Raw genomic sequence first — 25415 nt, 5'->3', positions numbered from 1 at the left:
GAATATTGACAGATTGATATCATTTATAACACAAGTGAACAATCCATGGTTATAATGGGTTTGCTGGGAAAAAAACATGGTATGATGTCACCATGGATATTGCTGAACCAGTATGTGGTGCAGTTTAGAGACAATATGCATTTGTGCTAGTGAACATGTTTTCTAGATGCCAGAGTTTAAGGCTGTTAATGGCACTAACACTAAGGGCCTGATTATGACATCGGTGGATGAAATTTAGACAGGTAGGTTGCTGTAAGTGTGGCAGCCTCCCCTCCCGGGCCATTCCGAATTTCCTGCTGGGTCAGCGGGTGGAAACTCATAATAGAGCCAGCGGGAATGCTGTAGTACGTAGGGTGCACCAGCACCCGTCGCAATGTTCCCTGTCTGCATGACAGGGCTGGCCAGGGGGGCCCATGCAATGCTCATGCCAAGTGCATGGGCAGTGAAGGGGCTCACCTGGGGCCTTCTGCACCCTTTCTCTGCCAGCCTTTTCATGTTAGTGTTACCACCATGAAATCTCTGGTGGAGAAGGGGCTCATAATCTCCAGGGCAGTGCTACTTGTAGTGCTGGCCTGGCGGATTAGCACCACCAGCACTGTCAGGCTGCCATGAAGTCAAAATCTGGTGGTGCTAGAGGTCTAACCGGGGTCCTACTGCCGTGGTGGTAATATGTCACTCAGACCATCTCATTGGTAGAGGTCCGACTGCCACTGCAAACCTGGCAGTCATCAGACCACCAGGGTCGTAATGAGACCCTAAGAGTGTTGTAGATTCTGTTATATCTATGAGGGACGGTTTCCTATGGTGAATATTTATTGAAAATTGGGTACAATTCAAATTAAGGGACATAGATTTTTAAATAGAGGGGTATTACCGTCAAAAGTTGTTTGCTGTGCATCGAGATGCTAACGGAATGCAGGAAATCCTCAATTAAATGTTAATGGAACCAATGCAAATTGGAAAGAATTGCGGTAAGTACCGGACATCATAAGTGAGAAAATGGATTGATGCATACATGACCACTCCACATGGTACTACAATCCATGCCCCTTTTGAGTTATTCAGAGGGAGTAAAGATACAATATTATATCCCTCATAAATGAATGATGGAAAGACAATTGGAGAGACTGAAAAGAGGGCACTTGGAGAAATAAAGTAGAAAACAAATGTGTTGTGAGAAAAATGCAATCAACAGTGACAAAATTACATGTGAAGGTTGGTGATTTAATCAAAGCGAAATCTCCGCCGAGGTACGAAAAATGTTCAAAGTTTAATAGACTGCTTAGACCATTGAAGGCTTTTAGAAATGCAATTAAAACAGAAGATTCCAGAAGATTTACATATTTGAAATATAAAAAGATCCTTATTTTAAGGGCAGCTGTGTTGCATTCAGAAATCAATCTATTGGAGTAAGCATTGACAACATGAATACACATAAATCATCAAAACTGAAGGAAAGCAGCAGAAGTGTCTGGAAACCTCATATGTACAAAGACTTTATTTTATATAAATAATATGGTTCTTGTTCACCGCAGACATTTTAAGTTTGGGGTTAAGTTACTACTTAGTTTCACATCAAGGAGAGAAGTGTGAGCTATCTGGTATAGAGATTAGCACTCTCACTACATTGATATTTCATTGAATAGAATTAGAAAATTCTTGTAATGCTGAGAAGTCAGTTGGTTGTTGATGGGGATGTGGATGGAGATTTGTAAAGGAATAAACTTGATGAATTACGTCACACATATGCTGGTGTGCGTGAGCTTCATTACAAATAACTTGAGCTTGCAGAATGGCTTTGAGGATGATTGTTACCAGCTTAGCCCAAGCAGGGCAGTTCAGATGTATACAGCAACTTCATTAATGTAAAAGGGACTAGCAGAAGACCCGTGCTTTTATAGTTTAGTGATAAGGGGAGCTTGTAGAGCAGGAAGCCATTGATCCCAAAATACGCTTTGATCTCCTGATTTTAGACTCAGTAGAGGAGGGGACTCACTCCAGAAGACGTTTGGAATGGTTGGAGAAGTTAAGGGGGCTTATTGTTACCTTAGACACAGCAGTAGGTGTGCCATATGCTCCCTCCAGGAGCAGACAGATTTTGCAATGCTGGATTTTACAGAGAATGGTGCACAGTATGATAGTTTGCAGTGAGGCAAACAGGATGTGCTGCAAAGGTGGGAAGGTTTGCCTTCGGAAAGGTTTTGGTCAGATAGTGTCCAGGAGTCACCCACACTCACCCATTAGTGAATTGAACAAAGGTAGCATCTCACACCCAGCTCCCCAGAATGTTTTCTGGGCCATTGGCATAACAGAATACAACTGTCCCTACAGCCTGTAACATTGGTGGGGACCTGAAGGGCTGGACATGCTCACACTTCTACATTGGACTACAAAGTGCCAGTTAGCTAACCTTCTGTGTGGCTACAGGGATATAGCAAGAGACAGGAGGCATTTTTCCTGGAGTGACCAGTTACAAATAGACTTTGACTGGGTCTTCCTAGTAGCCCAGGTGGAGTATGTCATGGCCCATATCTGCTGTTCATGTTGTCCTTGGAAACTTAAAAGACCAAAGGCTGGGACTTTTGGGCATCCTATACCTCCAGGACTTCCATGGGACATCCTAGCAAAGGTATCTGATGCCAGAAGCACTTAATCAAATACAACTTCCAGGATTGCCCCTTTGGAGTATTTAGAGCTCCAAAAAAAAGAGAATATATAGGGCTGATTTATGTATGGGCGGAGGGCCAATCACTCCATCAGGGGGATGGAGTAAATTGCTCTGTCACCATTGTAGAGGGACCACCACCGACCACATTTATAAACGACTGCCAAATAGGCAGTCATTTATAATGCACTGGCAGGAACCACTGTCACGGAAGTTCCTGTCATGCTCTTCGCTGTTTGGGGCAGGGCTCTGACTACATAAGCAAGCCCTGTACCAGACATTTTTCTTTCTTTCAAAAAGAAAATCCTGAAGTGGGATTTTCTTTTTGAAAAAAAAAGAGAAAATGCCACCCGCCATGGGAGCAATTTCCCATAACAAGGGCGGCGTTATTCCTTTTTTACTGTCCCTTACTGCCAGGGTTTGCCTGGCAGTGACAGAGAGTAAATAACTGGCTATATTTCCGTCCATCCTAATTTGGTGTTGTCACATTCATCCATTAGCTACGCTACATATGTCCTTCCATACTAATTGGGTGGCCTCACCTACAACCATTAGATAGACTATAACGGTGATGGAGAAGTTACTGCCATAGTTACACTGAATGCCCGCCAGCATCAAAATCAGTGGACAATCCTTTATCTCAGCAATATGGATTATCCATCAATGGAGTATACCTACTGCCAAGCTATAAACCCACCCCTAGGTCTGAAGATAAAAATCTTGTCTGTGTGAAGATGCAAAAAGTGTCTGCTTGATGAGAGGACTTTGATGACTGAGAAATTTGAATTTTCCAGCTTAGTGTTTTTTCTGTCATAACAAACAGCCTCAACAGGACCTTGTCTAGTGGCTATTGACTTTCAGAAGACTTTGTCTTATATAGACTTCAACCATGCTCTTCCATAAAAAATACTATGGAGGAGATTTAGAGTTTGGAGGACTGAGGGCTTCATAGTAGGTGGTATGGAGTATGCTGTCCATCAAACTGATGGTCTGACTGCCCTATTTAGGGTCAGAAGGACCGCCAGCTCTCGGTTGTTGGTACTGTTGATGGAAAGCTTCCTCCGACAGCCTGACAGAGTAGAGGCTGTTGGATAAAGGCCATAACACCAACATTCCTATTAAGAATGCAGATTGTGATGCCCTTTGTTCCTGTCCATCACCATCAGGAAAGCTTGGCAGTGAGGGACAGAAAAAAACAAGCATTGACCACCACACCCAGGGGAAAAAACTCCCTGAATGTGGGGGTGCATTAGTTTTCTTGCTTTATAATAACAATCTCTGATATTCAGAACAACTAAAGGGTGGTTAAAGATTGATGGAAAACTGACTGCGGCTGTCCTGCTAATTTTTTGGTACCTTGACAGAAACTGCCTTGACAGCAGTCAGGAGTTCCTTTCAAAATACAGAGAAAACTGCTTGACTTGAGGTGATCTCTAAATTTAGCAGATGGTAGTTCATCAATATGGCACACTAAGAAGCTGATAATGAGTTTGGCAGACAGTTTACATCGGCCGCCCAACTTCCGATGGGGAGGCTGCCGCCATACTGGCTACCTCCCCACCGGCCTCATTAAGAGTTTCCCACTAGGTCAGCGGGCGGCAACCTGAGTTTCTGACTACTGGCCTAGAGAGAAACAGCCTACAGCATTGTCTCTGGCTTGTAATTGAGCTGGCTGCAATGCTGTAGAGAGCAGGGTGCACTAGCACCCTCGCAATGTTCACTGTCCGCAAAGCAGACAGTAAACATTGCAAGGGTTCTGGCAAGGGGGGGCCCTCTACTGCTCATGCCAAGTGCATGGGCAGTGCAGGGGTCCCCCTGGGGCCCCCTGCATCCACTCTCTGCCAGCATTTTCATGGTGGTGGTACCGCCATAAAACCGCTGCCAGAGGAGGAGGTTATAATCCCCGGGCAGTGCTGCCCTGGCAGATTAGGAGCACTGCCAGCTCCAGACCACTGGGATCTCTGATCCTGGCAGAGTTCCCTGGTGGCCCGACAGCCAGTGTTGTAATGTCACTGTCAGACCGCCGCATTGGCGGTGGTCTGACTGCCATCCACTGGTCTGGAGGTCTAGTGACCGCCACACTCGTAATTAGGCCCTAAATGTCCTCCATCATCCTGATGGATGGTGTACCGTTCACCAAACTTAAGATCAGGTGTTAAGTGTGTCCAACTTCTGCTCCTTCGCAGTTGGCCTGAAACTGTGCCTACGACATGGTCAAATGTGAAAAGGCACTTCTGATTGGCACTTTATTTTTTCTTCACACTTTTTGGCTTAAAACTTTAAAAAAAATCATAACTCTGCCCCTCCTTATTCAATTGTTTCAGTATCATTTTTGTTATTACATTTTTTTTAATTTTTAGAAATTGATTGTGAAAATATTTATTGCGTTATGTTTTTCCTGGTTCAGTCTTGCTAAATACCTTGAGCATTTTTGTAAGTTACGCTTGTCTGCTCTGTGCCACAGCTACAAGGAATTGAGCCCGGGCTTATATTATTGAAACTGTATGTTTGACTTGACAAAACCTTGGGACTTAAAACTTTGTTAGGAACCATATCCTCCCCAACTAATAATCTATTTTCCTACAGCTATTATGACAATAAGTGCTATTTGGGACCAATCTAGGAGTGTGTAAAATTCATGTAATTTGCCTTGGTGTAATTATGCAAAACTACAGTAAATTATTGCAAAATTGTGCATATTTAAGCAAAATGCAAGTTCATCATTTTGCGCTTTAATTTAGAAAGAAATGCATACTTGCGTAAATGTTTGGCATGAGGACACATTTAAACAAAAGCAGCACAAAAAGCATCCGCTCATGTAGTCTCCCTCTATATTTGTACTGGAAATTACACATTTGTGGTAAATTTTTACAGCAAATGCGGCATAATTATGTGAGTTGGTGCAATGATGTAATTTTGGGAATTTTGTAACAAAAGTATAACTTGAAATTACGCAAATTATACTGCCATAATTTCACCCAGGTCTAGACTAACCATATTTTTGCTTTAAGCCAATGTTTATTTTAGATTGATAAGAGCCGAGCACCTTCCCCAAGAAGAACATTATGCAACAATATGACAAATCAGAACGTGCATTGACAAAGCTAAAAGGCTGACAGGAAGTCAGACCCATTTGTGTTGCCAACAATGCTTAGTCTGTAACAATGTCCTAATATAATAACTTTAAAGCGTGGATAATTTTAATGAATTCTTGTCAGAAAATGGATCTCAAATCAATCAACAGTGGGAGGTAGTGACACAGACACTCCATTTTAATCCCACCCTGACAAATGTCCCATCTCCCCATTGCCCCAGGCTAAGCCATTTCTTGACCATGTGCCACTTTTAGGCCACACCCTGCAGACCTTGTTCAACACTTGGTCAATATCCCTTTGTAGTCAGCAACACTGACTCTTAATAACAGCCCTTAGGGGTATGTACTTTTACTTTCACGCCAAGGTTAAGTAGAAGTCTTCATCCCATACTGATTTTATTTTTTTAACTTGTTTGCAAGCAGCCCTGACTGCTAATGTGCCCACTGTTGGTACTTTTTGAAGTGTAAAACTATATTATCATTGAAACATGAGACAAATTTGAACTTGACAGAGGTCTGACTCATTCCCCTTGACTCTGCAACAGTCACCGTGATCCAATGCACTAGTAGGGATGAGCACCCGAAGGCTGACTGTTAATTCCCCAAGGTCAATAGGTTTTGGGCCTTCTTCCGTGGAGAAGAGTTGTTGGTACTTCCAAAGTGGCCTCATTGGATTATCTGTCAATGTTTCCACATACAGTAATACATGCTGTAATGCAGTGACATCACAATAGCCTTGCAGGTTCCCTAAATCAACTACCCTCATGTAATTTACACAGCTCAGCATTCCTGAATACAATTTCGATGCATGTCATGATTGCATTCAACATGCCTCAGACTGCTCCTTTTAGAATATCATAACATTTCACAGGCTTGAATAACACCCATATGTTGATCAATGATGAATCACTGAGGTTTTTCTGGATTGACATTAGAGAACACAAGAATTGGTTTCACAATACAAAAACGTCCTCCTCCAGATTATAGAATTCAACTATCCTTGAATTGTTTTACAGCGTGAACTGAGGGAGATATATTTGCCAAAAAATAAATATTTTTCAACCTTTAAGACCATTAAGGTTAGACACAGAATTGAGTGCTTTTATTTTAGGGTATTAGTTAGTACAACTTAAAGTATGTATTAACAAAGCCATGGGTGGCATGGACTTAAAAATTCTCACAAGTATAACCATATATTGGAGCATGGCCTAGCAACCGCTATACAAAGTGTAAAAGTACTTGCCATACCCTATATTAAACTTCAACGAAAGAATATTTTTCTTTGTGTGTTTTTTGGACTATTTAAGAACACTCTGCTGGAGTATGTCTGAATATCCTGGAATAGAGGTTTGTAAGGCTCTGTGAAGAAAATTCTTAACCCACTCTGTTCATTAATAAATAGTCATAAAATACTTTGGAAATTGTGTGCTTTTAATAAACTTATGATATCTTGGGGACAGTTTATTAATAAGTATTGATGCTCCACACATTTGAGTCATGCTCTATGCCATTTTGCATTTAGAAGAACTTATTTTACATAATATAAAAAATCTTTAAAGAGATGGTTATTGAAATGATATTAGGTAGATGTGAAATGTAATAATGATAATCTGTTCTATATATAAAATGCTAATCCAAAGTGCCTCACATGGAAACATTTTCCGTGTCAATATTATTACCCAATTGAAGTTGGTACTCAAATTAATTACTTTTGAAGGATGGAAGACTGAGTTGACTTTGCCAGGGTTAACATCTGTGAGCAAGCAATCATCTCATTGAGCTCACTTACCTACATCACTATAAGCTGTGGCTTTTTATTGCTGGAATTTTGTATATGTGCAGCAACTGAAGACACATTTTCCTCTATAATATTATAGCTTTGTTCATTTTAATCTTCATTAAAGATGCATACATTTACAAATATAAGGTTTATGTGATGTAACATGAATACAATGAATCACTACTTAGTAACTTTGCAACTTGTGTTACTATAACTGTAGTACAACCACATGTCAAATGACCTGGACATCCTTGTGATCTAAAGACCACAGGATTAAGATCCAAAACCATTCCAATGCTTTTTGACGATTGCTACTCATGAATCCTGAAATTGTATTTAATACAAGCCGAGTGTGTCTGGACACATCCCTCCATGGTTTCCAAGAATGGGGAAAGTCAGGCTCCTAACTCGGTGGGTCGCATATCCCAGTGTATTTCAACAGATACAGACATTTAGGTACTCTTTATTGATTATTGGTACAATTGTTTACTCTAATTTTTCAATACAAAAACAAATTGTTACATATGAGTGTTATGATGTATGACTTATGATAATAAGTGCATGAAATTCAGTGTCTGACACCTAAATCCCTGTCACCATCCTTATGAATCCATCAACTGGGATTATACCAGATTGTGGATATTTGTGCTTTTAACAGATCTGCTTCGTTATTCACAGATATGTAAGACTTTAGGGACCATTTTAATGCAACCTATCCGTATCCCTCTTTCACTTAAAACCTGTGCCTTGTTGATCTCTAAATGCGTCTGTGATCCTCAATATTCTAAGGCCTCCTTCTTTGAAAGACAGGTCCTCATAGCCATTCAGAAACCAAATGAAGGCTACTGTGCAAAATATTCGGGGCCTGATTCACATAGGTATACTTACACATTTGTGTACGTTTACAATTGTTTACTATTCAGAAAGGGATTTATGAGTAGTATCTTTGCGAGTGCTGAGTCTCGACACATAGAAAGACCTATGATTTTATGTATGGAAACTCCACACTTGCAAAAATGCTCCTCATAAATCCCTTTGTGAATAGCAAACAATAGTAAATTTACACAAAGGTGTAAGTTTACCTGTGTGCATCAGGTCCTCTCTATCGCCTTATATCAATGATTTCAAAAATTTGTCTCCATGCTTAAGACATGGCTAATGTGCTTAAAACATGAAATCTTCAATGAGTCTTATTGTAGCATGTACAGTATCACTAAGCAGAAACTAAAAATGTGGGTATGAAGTGTTTTGCCAGTTGTTGAACATTAGGGTGCTGTTGTGATTGTTTGTAAGGAGACATGCTTATTTGATACACACTCAATCAGGGTTACCACAGCTGCTGGATGTAAGTTGTAGGGCTTCTTTACACACTTTACCCTCTGCAGTGTACACAAATGCAGATATAAAGACTGCTGCTGAAGGTGGTCAGGAAGAGTGTGGTAGACTTCATGTTAAGGTTGATGCCGTGTAGATTTTCTCAATGTAGAAAACCTTTACCAGCTTACATAGTGATGGACATGTTATATGTTGTCATCCCAAATATTGGCTGATCTTTTTCCTGCCTCCGAGGTCCAATAAGCCCCATGCTCCTCAATACAATTTCACAGTTACAGCATGGTAAACGACATGTTTAAAGGACACCTTAATTTTGTTATATTGCAGCAAAAGTGAGAGCAAGGGAGCCCATCCTTATTTTATGCTTAGTATACATATGAAGGGAGCAGAGGATTGCTACTCTTATTAATATATCATGCCAGGAGCAGGTGGATAGGGCTGTCAGTATTTTGAATTTGTTGTGTGAAATAAAAGTTAGACTTTATTCTGTAATATTCCCTTTCTAAATGATTAAATGCACATGTATGCAATGAATAAGGTGGGATTTCTTTCCCCTTTGCAAACGTGATAAAGCAAACCAATTTATTTGCTTTTAGTTAATGCCTCTTAGTATGTTTTTTCAATTGGACACTTGAACACCCAATAAATAGTAACAGGCATAAAATCTCCCATGCATCCAAAACTACACAAACACTTTTCACCAACTACATTGATATCAGTCTATCTCCCCGAAGCTACACATGAACACAAATATATTTTATGTAGGCGGTACACCAACAGTATCAACTTAGGAATCTCCAGAACAATAATGCACACAACACAGCGCCCAAAGCTGTATATTTGGATATTCTTGGCCACCTCAACAGCACATTCATAGCCACTCACTAACCCACATATCAAAGGAATAAACTTAAAATTGGAAAAGATTTTTGTAAACTGAACAACCACCCTAAAATGACAAACGAACAACTCTGCATCCCAGTAGAATGAGAAAATGCAATCTCCTTCTGCAGAATAGATCATAAAGGCTCTTTTAGTTGTATGGACATCCTACTAATAGAGAGAGCATGCACATTTTAAGAGAGCAGATCTTATGTCTGTGTATGTCTGTAAGCGCCTGGTTCTCAAGTACAGCCTTCACTTGATTCCACAGTTATGGGACCTAGAAGCCTAGTGCACACTTTTCTGTAACCTTGGGTCACAAATTTCTACATTTCTGCATTGGGCAAATTAAGAGAAGCTCTATTGTCTTTTGCACCTAGCTGATTAATTCTGGATGGAAGTTAAGCACATGTGATTCTTTTATGAGTGAAGTGGTCTTTCTTTTCTTTGCACACTATTAACCTAACTTGAAAGTTTACCCTGTAGAACAATGGTAGCAATGAATTTCCTTCCTAGATGTGTCTGACCAAAACATACCACCCTTGTTAAAGATGGAGGCTGAAGAATTCTTGTAACACACAGTACATTGTACGTTTCTATATAACTGCACGTTCCCACCCAGAGTTGAACCTAGAGACCCTTGGGTTTTAGTGTGCATTAGAAATGTAAATTATGTTTACAATACTTGTATAAAAATACAGTTCCTGCTCACCCTCTGTGTATCCCTGTAAACATTAGGAAAACGGGTGATTAACCTTTCCATGATTTAATTTGGCTATTAAGAATATTGATATTACAAGTGCAGGAATCAGACTTACCTTCTTTTTCTTTCAGCGTGTTCATATAGGACAACAGATTTTCATTAGATTGTACACAGTAAGCCTCACGGGTCTGAATTCCTCCACCACAAAGGGCTGTTTGATTCCCTCTTCTTTTTTCTTGTTGACTCAATAAAGAGTCAACACGGCACTCAGTCCACTCTGTGGTTCTCCATGAATAACTGTTGAGTAAAAAACATCATAATTTCTGTATAAGGTGCTCAAATGACAAAACAAAGGAAAGAAGCTAAATAAATAGTTAGGCTGCATGGAACATCAAGATCAAAAAGCTTTTCTTGATTGATATGGTTGAACGTTTAAGGATTACTCTCTTTCAACGTCGTATAACTCTGGACAACTGAAGTAATACAATTTTATAGCCCCACATGACCTTATTGTGGTTCGATGTGTTCCAAGCTCAGGTTAATTAATGGAAGATATCGCTGAGCTAACACCTTCTCCTTGAGCTAAATCATGGACTACCCCAACAAGATATATCGTTGGTTGCTATAAACAGGTATGCAATTAGAGAAACTAGTATGGTGGATGGTATTTCATATAATGCCTATACTACATTACTGGATAGCCACATTCTCCTTTAGAAATTATTTGGAGGGGGAAAAACCCTCAGGACTGAAAGTGAAACATTTGACATCCTGTGTTACACCACATCACTTACCTAGAGGTGTCGGTAAAATGACACAGCTGTAGTACATGAGAAAGACAGCTCAATACACTTTTGAAACAGAAAAGCTGAAGGGTATTACACTGTACTTAAAAAACTGTATGTACTTGAGGGGAAAATAGACAATTTCAAGAATACTCATGTTCAGGTATCACCATCTGTGAAAGGAAAGGGGCTACTTGATGACAAAAGTATTATTGAGGGTGAAAACTAATCTGACACATAGGGGGTCATTACAACCTCGGCGGTCTGCATGGCAGACCGCCGAGGTTGCAGGTGCCAGAATACCGCCATTGCTGGCGGTATGGCTGGCTCCCTATTTTGACATTTCCGCTGGCCCAGCGGAAAAGTCACATCAACATTGCCGCTGGCTCGTAATTGAGCCGGCGGCAATGCTGATGTGCAGCGGGTGCAGTAGCACCCGTCGCGCATTTCACTGCCCGAAATTCGGGCAGTGAAATGCGCGACGTGGCTCTGCCTGGGGGCCCCCTGAGTCCCCTTACCGCCAGCCTCTTCCTGGCAGTACAAACTGCCAGAAACAGGCTGGCGGTAGGGGAATCATAATCCCCAGGGCAGCGCTGCTTACAGCGCTGCCCTGGTGGATTATCACCGCCGGGGCTAAAATGGTGGTATACCGCCGGCCCCGGCGGTGCGACCGCGGCGCTACCGCCGCAGTCCAAATACGCCGGGAGGCACTGCCAACCTGTTGGCGGTGCTCCCGTCGTTTTGGCCCTGGCGGTCAAAGCCTGCCAGGGTCATAATGACCCCCATAGTTACTGCCTTTCTATTCAACCTTTGTATAATTATTTAATTTAGAGAAAACTGAAGCGTGTGCTCCTAAATATGTTGGTGAATGTTGAGGAATAGCAAATAGCACCGTGAAATTACTTCACGTTCTTGGAAACTTAGGCACAGTGGAGGCACTTGGAGCTGTAACTTTAACAGGCACAATGCAGTGAGACATAAGTGTGATTCATAATGGTAACATGCACTGCATCACAATGATAAGCCTGCTATTTCTTTAGCCTAAGACTGTGACTTGTGTAAAAAGCAACAATCATTGTGCATTGCAGGTGTCCACTATTGTGGGAAATTAGTATCCCTGCTTCTAATTTACATATGCAACACCACAAATGCATCACAAATTATGCCCAGTGCACTGAAGCAGGACCGAGAGCCCATGGACAGTTTAAGACACACAAACCCAGGTTATAATTGTACCATAGAAGGTTTGCCCAGAGTGCTTTAAACCTGTTAAAAATTATTTGCATATACTTTATTTTCTCATTCCGTGTTGGAGACTGCAAAAAAAAAAAATGTATACATACACAGCACAAGCTGGGACGCCATCTACCGCTGGGGCACACTGTTCAGTTTCCTCCAGTTCGGGGCATTCATTTTCACTGCCAATGGGAAGTTGTGTGACAGTCCGCGTTCTTGTGCGATTTCCAGAAGGAAATGACATGTAACACGTCCTTGAACAAGGGCTCCACTCTGACCATTCTGTCACTTGGCATTCCTTTGGCACCACACAGGACTGGAAAGTAATTGGCAACTGATCTTGTTGGCAGAAGCTGTGGAAGTTAAGGACACATTTTAGCATGTGGACAAACACAACATATGTCTTCATTTAAACATTCTTTACATTGGTTGGTAAAACTTGCAAGAAAATCACCTATTCATTCATCACTTAAACTACCTGTTTTCACTTCATACAGTTGATAAAAAATCTTAAACTTGTTAAAATAAAATTAGGATCCTCTCACTTACTCTGATGCTCAAAAATAGCTAAAACATTGTGTACCAACAGGTGTCCATAAATGTTTCAGATCAGATACGTTTGAGGTCTTTCTTAATAAGGTGAAGAATGCGACAACTATCATCAGTAGAAGTTGCATACCATCTAATGTAAACTTAACACCTTGATACAGAAATTGTTTATTCATATAAAATAAGTGAAACAGTGATAACAGGTCTGGTCTAACACCATATGGAAATGGAAAATGTGTGAGATTCACTGCATTTAGAGTTTCGGTTAATGACCATAAAGGGAGACCAATGGAAGAAGGACACATTATTTGGTTATTAGTCTATGACTTGTCATCCCGGTTAGATACAAGCGGTAACTCACTCTTGATATGCTCAAAATCACGGGAAGAAACACACAAGATTAATTAGCTTTTTTTTTTAGACCACCCTCATTTTAAAGCATTTCAGTCTCTTTCAAGTGAGATCCAGCCTACATGACATTGCAGTGGACAAGCCTCAATAACACCACAGCCCAGGTAGGCTCAAGTTGGTGAGGTACCTTGTGCACATGATACAAACTATGGTCTTTTTGTCTACTATGGAGATGTAATGTTGCATGAAAGTTTGTCAGTGGGCCATTCTTCATGGTTGTCAACTGCTAGAAACAGAGCTTGCATAGTTCCCAACTTGTTCAACCAGAAAACATAAAAGGGAGCAAACACTGACAAAGTTAATTGATCTTGCCTGTAATAAATCTGTGCAGAGCTCTTAGGTTTGCCAATGCGTCTTTGCTTTGGTATCCAGCAACCAAACAAATCCAATAGTGCTGTCAATCCCTCAGAATACATGTTTACAAAAGGGCATCTATTTTAGAATATTTCTTTTATTTTATGAGCACACCCATTTAACAATGGCTGCCTGTGCTTGTACACACATGGGAGGTCAACTTAGAATGTTTTTTTATCATAAGGAAAAACATTCCATGATAGCTTTTAACACATGTGCATGCTTCAGCTTGCATGCTGGTGCACCAGCGACTAACTTGCACTTTATGAGAAAATACTCCAAAATGGCTGCCAATCTAATCACATGAATGGGATGTCATCTTGGAATGTTTCTTCTCATAAAACAAAGGCATTGCAAGATGGACTATGAGGCATATGTGTAACAGCAAATTAAGAAATTAATTTTGCACCAGGATGCCATGAAGAATGATAAAGGTGAATGACCATATAGCAATGTGCAGATGAAGGTCTTTCAGAAAAAATAAAAAAATAAAAATAAAGCAGGGAGTGGTGGGATGAAGAGACGGGGAACAATGTCAGTAACATGACCCCTTCTATCCATCATGTTGATTTGGCAAACACCATCACCTCAATAAAAGAGCACACATGCAAAATACAATAATGTGATTTTCAAAGAATGACCCTAGGAAAAAACCCTAGCGTTTCTTTGAGACAAAGCTAAACAGAGATAGTAGAATTTGCTGTTGGACCTGTCACTGACAGTCTTTTGAAATTATTATAAACTCCTATGGATAATCTGTATTTCAGAATCACAGGCATTTAACTAAGGTTTTACCATTCAGCACTACCAATAGTGTCTAAATTGAAATCATAGGATCACACCACTTACACGGGGAAAAGCCCTACAATATCGTCAAACAATATAAAGTTACAAGTAAGGTTAGAAATGGGGTCTCTAATTGGCAGAGGTATACACCCTTGTACAAGCAGGGACCACAATCCTAGTCAAGGTAAGTCACAACACAACCTAAATTATCCTTTGTTCACCCTCAGGTAGCTTGGCACAGAGCAGGCAGGCTTAACTTAAAAGGCACGGTGTAAAGTATACAGTAACACAGTGAAACACCTCAAAAATACACCACACAGGTTTAACAAAATAGATAATATTTATCTGAATAAAATACGGTAAAAAGCAACAAGAATCCAATATGCACAAGTTGAAATATCACTTTTTAAAGATTTCAAAGATTCTAATTTCTTAAGAAACAGAGGTTGTATCTTTGCATCACACAGTACCTGGGTTGGGTAAAAGAATACGATGGACAGGGACCGGAGAGAAGGAGATGCATAGAAGAATAGGGTGTTGCAATGGAATTTCCAGTGTGGCACAGATGATGCGTTGTTTTTTTTCCATGCTGCAAGTTGATGCGTCATTTTTCAGGGGTGCAGTCTTGGTTCCTCACTGCGATGCTGGGATATTTTGACACCCAGGGACAATCCATTGAAAATCTTTGATGCGCTGGTAGAAGGAGCAGGTGCTGCGTCGATCTGGTAGGCGATGTAGTACATTTTCCGCCGCTTGACAGGCGCTGCGTCGAATCTCCAGTCGGGAAGCTGGTACTGCGTTGTTCTTGTTGATGGTGTGGTGATTTTCAGTCGCGATGCAGGCATTGGATTGATTTCTGCAGGCGTTGCATCAAGTTTCCTACGCATGAGGATTTTCTGAAGTTGGTCCTGAAACTACAGAAACAGGAGGCAAGCTCAATCCAAGCCCTTGGAGAGCACTGTAGGAGGAACGCAGAGTCCTTCAGGAGCATCAGGCAGCAGGGCAACAAGCAGGAAAGCAGTCCTTCAGCAAAGCAGTCCAGATGTGTCTTTTGGGCAGCCAGGCAGTCTCTCTGACACAGTCCAGGTGTAGATCCAGAAGTGTCTGATTTGATGGGGTCAGAAACCCCGTTTAGATACCCAAAAATGCCTTTGAATTGGTGGAAACTTCAAAGAGTGGTTTTGAACTGCACAAGCTCCGCTTTCAGCCTAGTCCTTTCTGTCAGGATCCCTGTGGGGAGTTATCAGTCCTTTGTGTGAGGGCAGGCCACTGGCCACTGAAGTGTAAGAGAGAGCCCCTCCACCCTTCCTGCCCAGGGAGACCCATTCAGTATGCAGATATATGCAGATGTGACTGAGTGACCTTTGTTTATGGTTGTGTAGGTGAATTGCACAATGGGATCTGTCAACCAGCACAGACCAGACGTGGATTGGAGGCAGGTCTGTAAGGAACAGATGGTAGTAAGTGCAGAGAAATGCCCACTTTCTAAAATAGTAATATTAAATCCAACTTTACCAGGAAGTAGGATTTTCTATTACCAATCTGGCAATACCAAACATTATTTATTTAGGGTGCACTTTCTCTGTGCTATGAGGCACCTTGAAACAGGTGCACAAGGTGCAAACAGAGAAAGTGCTCTCTATTATTTTGAATGTGCTGCCCCCAGGGCAGCTGCAAACTCGCGCTGCCCTCAGATCAGCACATTCAGGTCAAAAACGTAAAAGCCGCTCTGTGTTTCACTGTGCAGGTGGCGACCTGCCTGAACATTTAAGCGGGATTAGACATCCCCTTGCAGGCGAGTGCAGCGAGTGACTACAGACACCTGCAAGGGGATGTCTGGGGGGGTCTGTAGAGCCCCTTTTCCCTCCTCAAGAGGGCTGCCATCAGGGACTGAACTGACAGTGCACCACCTTTTAGGTGACACACTGTCAATGCACATCCTGACAACTTATTTGCCTCTGTGCTCACATTTATATTACTTTGTGGGTGCAGAGGTAAAGGGATTCCCTCATTAGCATAGGGCCATTCCCCCATGCAAATGAGGGAACACCCTCTGGTGAAAGTGCTGGCTCTATGTGTGCACCAGTGCTATCGGTATTACAGAAGGGGGCACACATGCATCTGCTGCCCCTTCTGTAATACCAAAGTGCCACAGGGGTGCACATAGCAAGCACAAACACCCGTTGTGCCCCTGGGGCACTTTATGTAATACAGATGTGAAAAATAATTCTCTGTCATAAAACCTAAGATGGAGAAGTCTCTTTCACTGCTATTTGGTCCCAGTCCTGCAATAAATATAAGTCATTTAAAAATTATAAAAACAATGAAAAGTATTTTACTTGGATGTAAAAAAAATCTGAATGACAAGAAGGCTGTACCTGTTAATCTGAAAAAGGGCCTTGATGTGATCAATTCACAGTGCGTACCGTGAAAAATTCAAAATAAATACAATATGAAGTATGCTGAATGTCTTTTAGGGTACTCCAAACATCCATGGTATTATCAGAATGCCAAAGTTGATTTTGACACCCTATCAATGTTTGATATTATTTATTTCTTTGTTAGTTTTTTTCAAATGCAGCACATAGCTAAAAGTGGTCTTAAAATGCTTTAGTGGAGGTTTATGGATTAAATGTTTGAATGCAATATTTGTCATGGTTTTCCAATGATCAGAGTTATCAGAATATTGAAAGATCTGGTGGCCTGAAAGGATCATAGGAATGAGATGACATCCAGAAATGAACACCCATGAGCCTAAAAGTGAGACGGTAGCAAGATACTAAAGCCTTGGGGAACAGCAGCATCGAACATTAGTGAGAAGGCCATGATAATTGGTCAAAAGCATTGTCTGGTGTAAGTCAATGAAAATTGTTGTAATGTAGCTCTGGAGACGTTCTAGTGTCTCCAAGGTCATGGAAATAGTTGGCTAAGGGGTACAGTTGAAATCTACTACTAAACTAGTCTAATGAGCTGAAGATTTAGGCCTCCAATACATTTTGATCATGAAGAAGACTCCTTCTAGTTTCAAATGTATGGTCATGGCACCACATCATGACGAGCCCTGTCCATCTATGATACTTATGAAAGAAGCCACATTTTCCCTTAGTTTGCAAATAATTAGCAGTCATTTGGTTTGTTCATGAATATGTTTTAAGAGATGCAACATCTAACAAGTGTTGGCAAAGCCAATAGGTCAGGCTTTTTGTTAGGTGACGTCTTTGATAACAGTTTATCAATGTTGTAATTGTGTGTGCTTTGGCCCCTGCTACCCCAAAAAGTAAATGCCATAATGAAGTATCATTTTGATCTAGAAATATATGGAAGGTGGAAGCAGGGTGGGTACCTTTGCTGAAAATGGCATTAACCATGCTAAGCAAAGAAGAGTGTTATGAAAAGAAGCCAGAAACGTAGTTTGCACTGTAAATAGTGAAGTTAAAGGTATACAGAGCCAATTTTTTTAGTAGTAGATATGTTTGACAAAAAAGCCAGTATTTGCATTGTATCTTTAGGAAAGCCTATGTGATGTCAGGTCTTTACATGTCTTTACATCAATACCTGGAATTTCAACTAGAATCTATATGTTATAATATATCTTTAGTCTGTCAAATGCATTACTTGAACCTACCATCCTAATCTAATGGGAAACAAATAGTACAATGCAACAAACCAATCAACAGAATGGGGTGTTTCATGGATAGCCCATGCAAGCAATGAAAAAGCATAGAAAGCACATGCAAGCCAATTACTCAAAACCCTCTCTCTCTCTCGCTGTTCTATCTATCTATTGTCGCTTTTAAATAGTTGATCAGTTGATAGCAGCTAAAACTGTCTATAGCAAGACAAATATTTATGGCATTGACATACTTGATATTATAGGAAGCATATACATACGGAAAGTATTATTCTCATGACTGCTTGCCACGCTTCCTATAGTTTGGTGTTTAACTGAATGATACTTGTCCATGTTATCTCACTGACTACTAAGCTCTCCATTAGACATGCTCAGCTATGGATACTGAATGTGTAACAAATCAAATCAGAATATTGGGCCTTGTAGGAAAGCAACAGATTTCCAAGAGAAAAAGGGATAGATAGATGAGTATGGTTTATTAAAAATTATAAAAGGTAAGTATGGAGAGGCAGAGCTCTGGGCTTATAGCATTTTACAGTCAACAACCAGACAGAGCTGAAACTAATAAAAGGTCTCGGTGATGGTATCCCAGGAGCTATTGCAGTGCATTGGAGGCAAAAAAAGGCATTGTCCTTTGTCAGGGAATTGTGTTATCACCCCTTACCAAATGAGGCCTTGTGTTCTGCTTGTCAAAAATCAGAAGAAAATGTGAAGCACTCTCAGTATACTTACAGTCAGTCAAAATTACAGCATTACATAAACCCAGAGGAGTTGGATAGCTCCTCTTACCCTGTGAGTGCGAGTGCTTTCTTCCCTACAGCATGTGATGTTAACTGCCCTACAGGGACAAATGAACAGATGAAAGGTTGGGCAAAGCAGCTGAGACTGGGAGCACATTTTCAAATTTCAGCCTAGTGTTCTTTAAGCCTCCCAGACTACTGTTCATTTGTACCAAATTGTGTAGGGCAGGTTCAACATGTAGTAATAGGGAATAAGGGAACAATGGTGCAGTAGTTGTCTTTCTGGACAGAGTTTCCCTCCCACACCAGTATGAACAACTCCATAAACAGAAGCCATGTCACCACTAACAAACCCCATTCATTTACAAAATTGACTCAATTTCGGTGGGAGACTTTTTTTCCCTGGTACTCTTTGCAGTAATAACCAGCAGAAAAACTTGCTCACCAATTATTTCCTGTAAACCAATTTCAGCAATATTTTAAGGATACAACAGGCCATTAAGGGGGTTATTCTAACTTTGGAGGAGGTGTTAATCCGTCCCAAAAGTGACGGAAAAGTGACGGATTTACCACCAGCCGTATTACGAGTCCATTATATCCTATGGAACTCGTAATACGGCTGGTGGTATATCCGTCACTTTACCGTCACTTTTGGGACGGATTAACACTCCTCCAAAGTTAGAATAACCCCCTAAATCAGTACATATTTTCCATCTCTATAGCTAGGTACCTTGGTGAATGCTACTAGACAGTGGCATAGTTAATGAACAAGAGGAAGGGCATGTTCCAGTGCAAGGATATGCCAGATGGTCTCATAATTCTCCTAGGCCTCATTGTCTCAAACATGACATTCCATATAAGCATCAAAGGGTTGTTCAATTAGGAGACAAACAGCACAATATATCTCAATACACCCAAAAGCCAAAATGATCCCTGAAATGGCTTGGATATTGTGCATTTACTAATAAATTTTGTGTACATGCCCTTGATGAATTCCACAGCAATTAATTACCTGAAAATTACTCAGGCTATTTTAACAAAAGACATCTAGCAAGAAAATTCATTTAAAAATACCTTTTTAAGGAGATGCATTTTCAGGTGATGCTGAGTGGACTAAAGAACCTGCAGAGGTTCACAGACAAAATCATAATTTTTTAATGATTCTACGACACAAGGTGAAAGTATATAGAGAACTATCTTGTGCTCAATAAGAATACACTGTTAATCCCATCACTTAGTACTACAACAAATTTAAAAAAAAACTCACAATCAGATTGCAAGGAAGGGAAATAAGCTTTTGCAAATTCAATAAGTCTGCCTTTTTTAGGTGTGTACATTCTTTAGTTGCAATGGAATGTGCAGTGTTGTGGTATGTTTGGATGCAGTAACAGAAATCACACATACAGGCACCCCTATCATGAACATCATACCCATATGTGCAAACATGCATGTACACAGACATATAGACAACACATAAACAGTGATGCTTAAGCAGGGGTGGATTTTGTTAAAATACTTAGATTAACTTGAAGTGCATATATGGCTAAACCAGACTTAATAGCGTCCAACTGCAGCTCAAAGTCTCTGGCATGTCACAAAAAAATTGTGCTCTGCTCCTTTTCAATTGCAGAGGCTAAACAGGTCAGGAATGGCAGCACCTGCCTTGTCCACTAGCATGGAAAAGTGTAATGGTAATTTGGAACACCATTTCAGAGTGCAACCTCCTAAAACACGCTAACACTTTTTGCGTTAATAGATTACAAGCATCAGGCAAAAACTAATAAAAATATAGGGCCTGATTTGGAGTTTGGTGGATGGGTTACTCTGTCACAAACTTAATGGATATCCTGTCTACCGCATTACAATGTCCATAGGACATAATGGAATCGTAATAAGGTGGACGTGATATCAGTGGCGGCTCGCGGGAGGAAAAAGGGGTGGCGCGTGCCAGGGCAAGGGGGACACAAAATATAATTATTTTGTTTTAAAAAGTACCTTTCTTGCCGCACCATAAGGATCCTTGGTCCTCGATGGCAAAGCAGACACAGGCTCTCAGCCTACCCTGCGTAAAATCCTAACACTGCTTTCATGCTGCCAGAAGCATGAAAGCAGCGTTAGTTAGGATTGGATGGAGCACCGAGCTATGGTGCTCCCCCTCCTTGCTCATCACAGCCCGTGGCCCCACTCTTTTACAAGAAAAGGATAATAAATGCAGTTTATTATCCTTTTCTTGTAAAAGTTTTGCAGCGGCTGCATAGCAGCTGCTGGTGGGTGGCGATGCTACTCTGCCATAGAGGAGGAGTCGCCCCTGCCGGATATCCATTACTTTTGTGACAGAATAACACCATTCACCAAACTCTAAATCAGGCCCATAGTCTTAAATGATTACACAATTCCCCAACAATTGCAGTTGGTAGGGTATTTACATACAAAATGTAGTCAAAGGTTGATTTTTATAGAATGCAATGGAGGATGGATATTTTAATTCAGAACAAAAATTGTTTTCTGTGTTCTAGATCATGAGGTATCTAAGAAGAGATACCCTTTGCTTGGGTGAAACACTTTTCTATTCTAAGGTGACTACTAAGGCAAACTGGTAATTGGAGATTCTGTAAAGGGGTTGGAGACAAAATGAACATTGCACGTTTTAAGTAGAACTCTCATACTGATAGAAAAATAATGTTACAGTGTATTCCTTCAGGTGAGCTGTGCACATACATTTCGAAACCAAATTACCAAACTGTGCAATTTACTGTAGAACATTGTAAAAACTCCCTTAAATGGGTACACTCAGAGATGCAGCATCCTTGGACAGTAGTAATGAATGGAATTCCTCTGATGTAATGCAGTGTTCACCTCATCACATTTATTGCGGTAATCTTTCAAGAGGGCTTTTCCCTGAGAATTCAGTGGTGGGCGGTATTAACCAGTGCAGTCTACAGTTTATTTAACAAGGCTGAGCAGTCTGATGGACTGCAGGAAATAATGAGCTGTTGGCTGCTCACAGACGCTGCAGAACCCTGGAATGTGGAAACTAGGGGGTTAGTTGCAGTAAGTGCATTGCCCAACTGGATGCTGATGGCACTAGACTTTTACTAGCAAAGATTCTTCTCCTCCTTCCCTTCCTTCATGGAGTAACTAATGAGCTTGATCCCCTGCTGCGGTGATTGCTGAAAAGGCCAGCTACCACCTGCAGTGCCACCTGCAGTGTAGCTTCAAGAGGAAGAAGGCAACGTGCAGCAGAGCTAGTGGAAGACCAACTCTGATGCTAGGATCAGTGTGGTGAAGGTGGACGAGGTGACATAAGTGAGAGGGAGAGACAGTTTAAGAATTGGGAGATGCCTGGAGACGCGGGAATGAGACTTCAAGCAAAAGTCTTGGATCTCAGCTATCACTGGCTAAATAGCTGATTTTCAGGGTGAAAACATTTCACAACAAAGCAGACAAATCAATCAAAACGATTGACTTATTAAGAAGCAACACTTCTATAAAATAATTTCTTCAGATTTATATAAGTTTGACTGCACATGAACGAACTGTTCCCCATTCGTTTTCTCAGAAAGAAGCCTGTCTTGATGTGTTCATTGTGTTTGTTCTCCCTTAGGTAATACAGAGGTGGTGTCGAGTGAAAAGCAATTGACAAATGTTTCTACCTTTTACTGGCTATTAAGACTCACCTCATTCAACTATGGAGCATCTACAGGAGTAAGGTATCAGAAATAATGTCTATGGTTTGTCATGCCTTACGTCCTGTTCCTACTATCACCCTCTGTAAGGGCCTGCACCAGGAATATGTTTTTTCAACTACGTTCTGCCAAAAGGGGGTGGGAGGGTGGGCACCTTTTCATGCAGCATTGGACATCTGACCCCCTTACGTGACTGACCTGGTCTCTAATTCTTGGAAATGGAGCCTCCTTCTCACTCTCCATATCAAGAGTTTTATGGAGTTACCCATAAACTATAAGCAAATAGCCCTTTTTCAAGCCACCTGAAAACATTTTTATTAATCTGTTCTGGAATATCTGCTGCCGTGGGCTACTAAGGATGCAATTCACCAACTATATCAGGTTTCTAAACACAGCGCTGAGTATTGCATAATGCAACTGTGGTTCATAATCTTTAGATAAAATACAAATATTAAACAGGAACAAGTTTATTTCTTGACAGCATTTAATTGAATAGATAGGCATACTCTTTAGTTTTGTTGATTCATCCTGCCCAGAGTGACGTGGTGCAAGCTATTCATGGGATTGACTGTTAAGATTGCTACACTGAGCAGGCTAACACAGGGGTGCGTTGTGCAACGTTTTCTTTGCTTTACTTGTATAGGTTTGATTTTCTCTGGATGTTCCATGGTACTGGAAGGTCTAATCCAAGCTTGGCTAGTAAAGCATCGCATGCTTTTTTGTATGCCAAGTTAATTTTCTTCAAGCTAAGTCATATCTCTCTCCAACTGGGTATTAACATTTTGAAGATTTCCTCGAATCAACAAAGACCTATAACACTTACTGGCTAGATAATACAATAATTGAGAGAGTTAAACTCTTCTCTTGCTTATGAGGTTCTCAGTCAGAATAGTTCTGTCCACATTCAGCAAGAGAGTTCCTGTGCATTATCACATGAAGCAGGTTAACAAACAGTGGTTATCACCCTGGGAAAGTGGTCTTTTCTCATCCGTTGAAGATCTACGACATTAGGGCACTCCCAACTTTATGCATTTGAGTTTTAGACTTATAATTTTCTATATTTAATTAAAATAGAGGGAACTGCTTTAAAAATAAATAGATGTTCTTGTATGTTTCATGCCTAGACGTTGGTAAAATAAGTGCCTATCCTAGGACCATCGGAGTAATTGCTTCTTGGGGCTTTCCGATTTAAAGGTCAACTACTGACTCATTGTGAGACTAGGCATGAATTGTTTTATGGTTCTGGGTACCTGTTCAGATTTTCGAAAAGTCTAACATGTGCACAGTGCATTCGAACGGTTAAGTGGTTCTTTTTTTGTATATGAAGAATCGAAACAGTGATACAAAGATAAAGTTTGAAATTAAAAATGCATTTGATAAAGCTGGCTCCCTATATGATGTAGTTCATTGCAAGATAATTCATATTTTGTAATTGTTTAGACTACAGACTTAGACTTGAAGAGAAAGCAATGAAAACTATATTTTTGTAGGAACATGTCCAGTGATGTTTTTTACAGACTTTGAGGAATGAAAATTCGCAGCTGAAATGCTCCCTAGGTAGGTGCGTAGGGAAGCACCAGAACAAATATATGTAACCTCTTTGCGATTGTAAATCCTAGGATCTGAGTCATGTTTTCTTTATTTGCCTTGTGTTGAAAATGTTTGATCTTGTTTCCTTAAGAAGACAGCAAAAAAGGTATATATTTTTATTGTCCCAATAACTTCGGATTGTTATCATGTTTTAATTCATAATCGTAATTTGTAATCTTTTTACTACTAAATTACCTTTTTGTGTTATTGTTTGGATGTTTTGTGGTATTGGTGGTCCTTCCGTGGAAGTCATGAACAAACAAATAATTAAATTCAACGGGCTGGTGTCCTGCTCCCCTGTATGAGAACATGACTGAAACCAAGGGCCTGATTTATGAAAAGTTAGCTCCGCCTTTGAATCATTTTTTAATGCAAATGAGGAGTAAATTTACAAAATATAATCATATTTTTGTAACTTTACGCCGCTTTTGCGTCAAAAAATGAAGCAAAGGCGGCATTCATTTTTCATAAATCAGGCCCCTAGTTTGTTGTGTAAAGGCAATTGGCATACCACTTTGTGTAAAAGTCACCAGTGGTTGAAAAGGGCTTTCTGTACGTTGTTTTTGCAGAGACATGATGTCTTTTCTATAGCTAAAAATACTTATAGGTAGACCTAAAGATCAATACAAAAATTGAGCTTTGAAAAGAGGTAGACGTGTTGAGTACTTTACAGCACCTCCACCCACAATCTGAAAAAATACTCTCCTTAAGGGTGTCCCGCTCATTTTAGCATTCCTTGTGTGGGAAAGTCTCTTCATCAAGTGCCTATGTAGAGTATACCTTTGCCGCATGACACTTTGTGGCACTGTGTGTGTTTGGCAGGGGATGCTCGACTAATCTGTCCATCAAATAATATACCTCTCAATCAATCAATCAATCAATCACTCAATTTAGAAATGTGTATTATTCAAGTACACCCATCTTCCAGAAGTGGTGCGGCCATTAACCATTCTTCTTTGCACATAGGTATTTTCTTCATCCTATGGCAGCCTAAATACATTGTAATTATTGACTTGATCCGTTTGAACATAAACAGCTTTCTACATTTATATTCTATTCTATACTATTTTACACATATGGCACATTTTGACAACCACATTGAAGAGCTTTCAGGATTATGGGCATTCTCATAATATCAGTCATCATGGTCTGGGGTTAAATGCTGTTGGATTAAGGATGAATTAGCGC

At 40.5% G+C, this 25415-nt stretch overlaps 1 protein-coding gene across 1 annotated transcript in view; it reads right to left on the bottom strand.

Annotated features, from left to right (window-relative positions):
- Positions 1 to 25415, bottom strand: part of THSD7A (thrombospondin type 1 domain containing 7A) — a 934571-nt gene that overhangs the window by 519555 nt on the left and 389601 nt on the right. Inside the window, exons 3-4 of the mRNA XM_069211831.1 lie at positions 12588 to 12833; positions 10575 to 10756 (exon numbers count right to left, since the gene is read on the bottom strand). Coding sequence (XP_069067932.1) covers positions 10575 to 10756; positions 12588 to 12833 — 428 coding nt within the window. The remainder of the gene's footprint in view (positions 1 to 10574; positions 10757 to 12587; positions 12834 to 25415) is intronic.

The sequence above is a fragment of the Pleurodeles waltl genome, chromosome 10 (assembly GCF_031143425.1).
Source record: "Pleurodeles waltl isolate 20211129_DDA chromosome 10, aPleWal1.hap1.20221129, whole genome shotgun sequence".
Lineage (NCBI taxonomy): Eukaryota > Metazoa > Chordata > Amphibia > Caudata > Salamandridae > Pleurodeles > Pleurodeles waltl.
The sequence above is the reverse complement of the archived record's forward strand: the minus strand, read 5'-3'. Positions and strand labels throughout refer to the sequence as shown.